Source organism: Megalops cyprinoides, chromosome 15 (genome assembly GCF_013368585.1).
Source record: "Megalops cyprinoides isolate fMegCyp1 chromosome 15, fMegCyp1.pri, whole genome shotgun sequence".
Lineage (NCBI taxonomy): Eukaryota > Metazoa > Chordata > Actinopteri > Elopiformes > Megalopidae > Megalops > Megalops cyprinoides.
In genome coordinates this window covers 4,006,041-4,010,950 of record NC_050597.1, presented here as the reverse complement: position 1 = coordinate 4,010,950, position 4,910 = coordinate 4,006,041, and the positions used below count along the sequence as shown (strand labels likewise).

The 4,910-nt window shown below is 43.4% G+C and overlaps 1 protein-coding gene across 2 annotated transcripts; it reads left to right on the top strand.

Annotated features, from left to right (window-relative positions):
- The first annotated feature begins 794 nt into the window (after positions 1–794).
- On the top strand, positions 795–4,686 carry LOC118790192 (calcium homeostasis modulator protein 2-like). 2 transcript variants are annotated; one of them, XM_036547069.1, is made up of 3 exons: positions 795–973; positions 1,361–1,983; positions 3,235–4,686. In XM_036547069.1, exons 2-3 carry the CDS (start codon positions 1,441–1,443, stop codon positions 3,649–3,651), a joined length of 960 nt encoding a protein of 319 aa, XP_036402962.1. In that variant the 5' UTR covers positions 795–973; positions 1,361–1,440; the 3' UTR covers positions 3,652–4,686. The 2 variants fall into 2 exon arrangements, with proteins under 2 accessions (XP_036402962.1, XP_036402963.1); XM_036547070.1 differs by lacking the exon at positions 795–973 and adding an exon at positions 1,073–1,133.
- Positions 4,687–4,910: the final 224 nt, after the last annotated feature.

The following is a 4,910-nucleotide window of genomic DNA, read 5'->3' as shown; positions in this document are numbered from 1 at the left end:
GTTTTTTGTTCTTATTTAGTCTATTCACACATATTTAGGTATGAATAAATATGCAGGGCCCTGTATGAATTATGAAAAACATAATGAAAAATATATATCTCTCTTTCATTTCTACATTTGTTTCCTAAAAAATATGAATTCATCATATTATAGAATGAGCCTGACAATTATTTCATTGGGTTGAGGAAGCCTAGGTGAAAAGAGAATGTTGTGTTTGTGAGTATACACCACAGTGTGGAGGTGTGGAAAGCACTTGCACTTAAATAGGTTAAATGGCTTTGAATTTGTAATAGAAATAGAATAACCCAAGTGAAGGATAAACCACTAAAGAAACAAATCAAACTGTCTGGGAAAGAATGAGTCAAGCTTTTTAAAGGTGATATGTCTTTGTCAGGGTACACTTACCTTTTAATTATACAAGTAAGTAGCCACAACCTTATGATTTTCAGTTTCTTTTAATGCAGTGTTACTGCACACTCTCACCTGATATATCTAGATCCACTCTGTTACTCTGTGGCTGAGATTTTAGTTTATCTTTGCCATCACATGATGCACAAACATCTTAGATGAAAGATTTCAGGGGTTTTGGATAACAGCACTCGCATAAAGGCAGAGGAGGCAGCGATAATGGTATGATGAGAAATCGCTTTGCGCTGCCGGAACGCAATGCCAGCCATGTTGTAACTCGATCTCTCCCACATGGCTGCAGTTAAGAGCAGTGCCTCTTTCCCCTTTCGGAGGAAGCTCGAGCTGCAGTTCCTGCCCATGAATCACAGACGCGCAGGGACGGCAGAGGAAGAGGCATGTTATTCGGCTGCCAGCCCCAGAAACTTTCCCCTTGCTCCAGCACCACGTTTTAGACGGCCAGACGTCTGCTGTCTTTTAGAAAGCGTTTGTTTTGTGTAGGTTGTGGTCTTTGTGTAGCTGTGGTGAAGGAGTGTGGAATAAATGTGTGGCTTCGGGGCTACGAAACGTGAGTTCGCATGACTTCATTTTTCCAGGGACTTTATAACTGCGTTTTCAAAGAATATGCCTAGAAAGAGATGGTTGACTCTCTCAATGCATGTCTTAACTTGATTGTTTTTGCCACACCCTACCTCAGCGGAAGAGAAATCAAAGATTCGCTTTGGAAAGTAAGTCGACGTCTGTGGATGCAGAAAGATCATATGTGCTCCGCAGAACACCTGGAGGGATTCAAAGAGGCAGATGTTTACAAATGTTTCCATAGTTTCCCGTAAATGTTTCCTCTTGAGGCTGGAACAGCGTCTACACATAACCACAGTGAATGTGTATTATATATGCTGTGATAGGAATGAGAAACACTGCTGATCTAAAACATTAACTTTATCATTTTGTTTAGTGTGACATTACAGTGATCTCCAAAACAGGAAAACATTTTTTTCATCACCAGTCATCTGAGAGCATTCAAAGACAAATACAATGGCTGCCCTCATCAGCGAAAACTTCAAGTTTGTAGCCCTCTTCTTCAAGAGCAAGGATGTGGTCATCTTCAACGGGCTGATCGCCTTGGGCACCGTGGCCAGCCAGACCGCGTACAACGTCTTCGCCTTCGACTGTCCCTGTTCCTCTGGGCGGAACTACCGCTACGGCCTGGCAGCCATCGGGGTCCCAGCCCTGGCGTTCTTCCTCATCGGCATCACCCTCAACAAGCACACCTGGAACCTGGTGTCGGAGTGCCGCATCAGGGCCTGCAGGAAGGTGTCGGTCGCGGCGGTCTTTGCACTGCTGGGCTCCGTCGTGGGGCGGGCCGTGGTTGCTCCGGTCACGTGGTCGGTCCTCTCTCTCCTGCGGGGGGAGGCCTACGTTTGCGCCCTCAGTGAATTCGTGGACCCCTCCTCCCTGGAGAACTTCCCCGACGGGCATGGGCCGGAGGTCATGGCTGGATTCCCTTGCAAGGCCGTCCCTGCAGATGTGCTTGTTTACTTTGATGAGATAAACCGCCGTCTGAAGTACGAGTCCCAGGTACCCTTGTTTTTTTCTTTTTTTCTTCTCCTCACTCTTGCTGCGCATGGAGGGCTACGCTTTATAGAGCAGAGACGATGTGTTTGTGACAGATTTAGTGTACTACTTTATCTGTAAATGAGAAAACAGAGGTGCAGAGTGAGAAGTCTCGTTATTATCGTACGTTCAGATGCACCGGGCTGCTGTGTTTTTTCTGTGTCAGTTGTAATACCACTACAGGCATTAAAGGGGTTTTATAATTGGATGATTTATTCATAGTGATATGAATCAATCAAACTGTACTTGTAGCTCTTAACAAAGTAACTGTCACATATTAGAGACAATAATGGCTAAAATTATAACACACAACAAATAACATGGTGATGGACACCAAAATATTGAGACATAGACAAAGCGATGCTGCTTTCTGAACAAAGAGATGTTCCAACATGAAACCCTGTTACTGCAGTTTTAGTCAAATCAAATCAACCGGTTTAGAAAATGGACAAATCCCTCAGTCCCCTAACGGCAGCCAAAGCTGAACTATGACAATAAGTCACGCTTCACCTCTTGGCAGATTAGGGAACCAAGTTCGATTAAACCGGAATCAAGCTTTAACAGATAAGATCAATCTCGGTATCATCCTTTCCTGGCTTGTGGAAGTGTGGTCCATAGGGCACAGTATTGTCTTGCTTGCGGTGAGGGGAATTGGACATTGTGTGCAATGAGAGGGCAGAGGCCAGGATGTAGATTGCTTCAGTATGCAATAAAACTACACAGGGACGGTCTTTACTGTTCCATCAATGTGGAGCAACAGAAGAGCAATACATCATGGTGAGAAAAATAGGATATCTTTATTAAAAAGTACAAATACGCTAATGCAATCTTGCCCCAGCAGAGCAGTTCCATAAGGAATGGTATAGACATAAATCTGATTTTGAGATTATTTCATCTGATATTTTCTAAATCCTTAAGTACACAATTTAAGTACATATTAACACATATTAAGTACACAAGTCTGATTTTGAACAATTATGTTATGTACAGCAAAGCATATTTCAGATATTGAGCTTCTATTTAAATGAATAAATGTCAATTCGCTTGAAATTTTGATTTTGATTTTGTGTCCCTATCTGGATCAATATGGTGACAACAGCATTTTGTGTTACTGTTAAAATGTGGCTCACACAAGACTTTCTCATCATGCTGTGTAGTCCATACATTTAACATGAGCTCACACACTTGTCCTGCTTTGTTTCTGTGTTACCTTAGCTTTTAGGCTGGTTGCTGGTGGCCCTGAGCTCCATCACAGTCTTTCTGCTGCTTTGCCTGAAACGCTGCTGCTCTCCCCTCGGCTACCAGCAGGAGGCGTACTGGTCCCATTTCCGCTCCAGCGAGAATCAGCTATTCAATCGCACGGCCGACGTCCACGCCAAGATGTTGGCCGCTGAGAGCGTGAAAAGCTTCTTTGGCTTTGTGGCGTTAGATAAGGAGGAGAAAGACCAGCTGCAGGAGCATGGGGAAGTCAAGAACGTTATCCCGGGGTCTCAGTGGAACCAAATCACCGGCGTTTACCTGTACAGAGAGAACAAGGGCGTCCCCCTCTACAGCCGGCTCAACAAATGGTCCAGCGTCCCGACGGAGAATAACGTAGAGGCTGATGAGAAAGAGATGGTCAGGCTTACCTGAAGTCTCCTTGGCGTTTTCCCTCTCAGGTGTTCTCAAAACACACCCCCCCCTCTGTTTTCTCCTTTCCTCTCCACACCAGTCAGGGTCGACCGTGCTGCGATAACTCAGCATAAAATATGGATTATAAATAGAAAGTAAGTTATTTCAGGAACCCAGCTCCCTCTCTTAATTGAAGAAAATGCAGAGGGAGAAATGCAGTAGCAAAAAATGAATACTGTTCTGAGACAGACACAACACCGCAGTGCCTTGATCTAATGTAGTTACGGCCTCCTTCTACATCTTTCTCCATCCCCTCTGAGCTCTGTGGAAGGACAATGCTCGGGCAGCAGGTGCTGTGTATTCATCTGTCATGTCAGACATGCATAAATATCCTCGTTATCAATGCAAACGTTTTTATGGCTCTATTGCCCGTGGAGAGACATTTAGCGCACGTTAATAATTTATCCTGCTTTACACGCACAAACAGCATCGGAAAGCATCCGGCCCATTTACAGAGCTTCTCTCTGGTCCAGTGTGCTCTATCCAACATACCTCACACACCAGTCTGACTACCTCTGTGTTCAAGGGGCACAATGTCAGCTGTGCCACTTCACATTGGCTCCTCAAAAGCACAAAGCAAATCACCTTGAGGAATAATTTGTGGAAGAATTTGAATAAGAGGTGTTGCTAAGTCTTAAAGACCCTAGTAGTCACATCACTGGGATAATTGGCTAACAGTTTCAGTACAAATACAATGCTGCTTTACTGGTTATTGTGGAAGTGCCTATATTTCACACCCTTTCATACAAGCATCCAAAGCAGCCTACATCTACAATACCCTCATTTTATACACATCTGCCCAGTGGGGTGATACATCATATATTGATGTCCACTCTAACTTGTATTTGAAATGGCTCATTTCTACATCATAATAACTTGTATTACTGAGAGCTACAGCAAAAGTCTCTACAACCTGCAAAACCAATTATATTTATTTAATCCATCTTCTTTGCAGTGAAACAAAACCAAAGTTCATCGACCATTTATGGAACATTTTTCTTCTGACCTTTAAATTCCTTGCTATAGCCATTATATTAGTATTGTTCTCGGTAGAGGAGGATTCATTACGGTGTTATTTCCAGATTTACTTGCTCTACATATACTGTTCGCTGTACTGTAATGCCAATAAAGTACTTTTGGATTTGAATCCATGCTGACTTACTATCACCATATACTTAAGCACATTGATGAACCGCCTGTGTCTTTGTCATTGAACGCTG

Bases quoted from the DNA above. Each gene is read 5' to 3' on its own strand.
- LOC118790192 (XM_036547069.1), top strand. From the start codon at position 1,441: ATGGCTGCCCTCATCAGCGAAAACTTCAAGTTTGTAGCCCTCTTCTTC. The intron at 1,984-3,234 runs GTACCCTTGTTT...GTGTTACCTTAG, and splicing joins GTCTGAAGTACGAGTCCCAG to CTTTTAGGCTGGTTGCTGGT.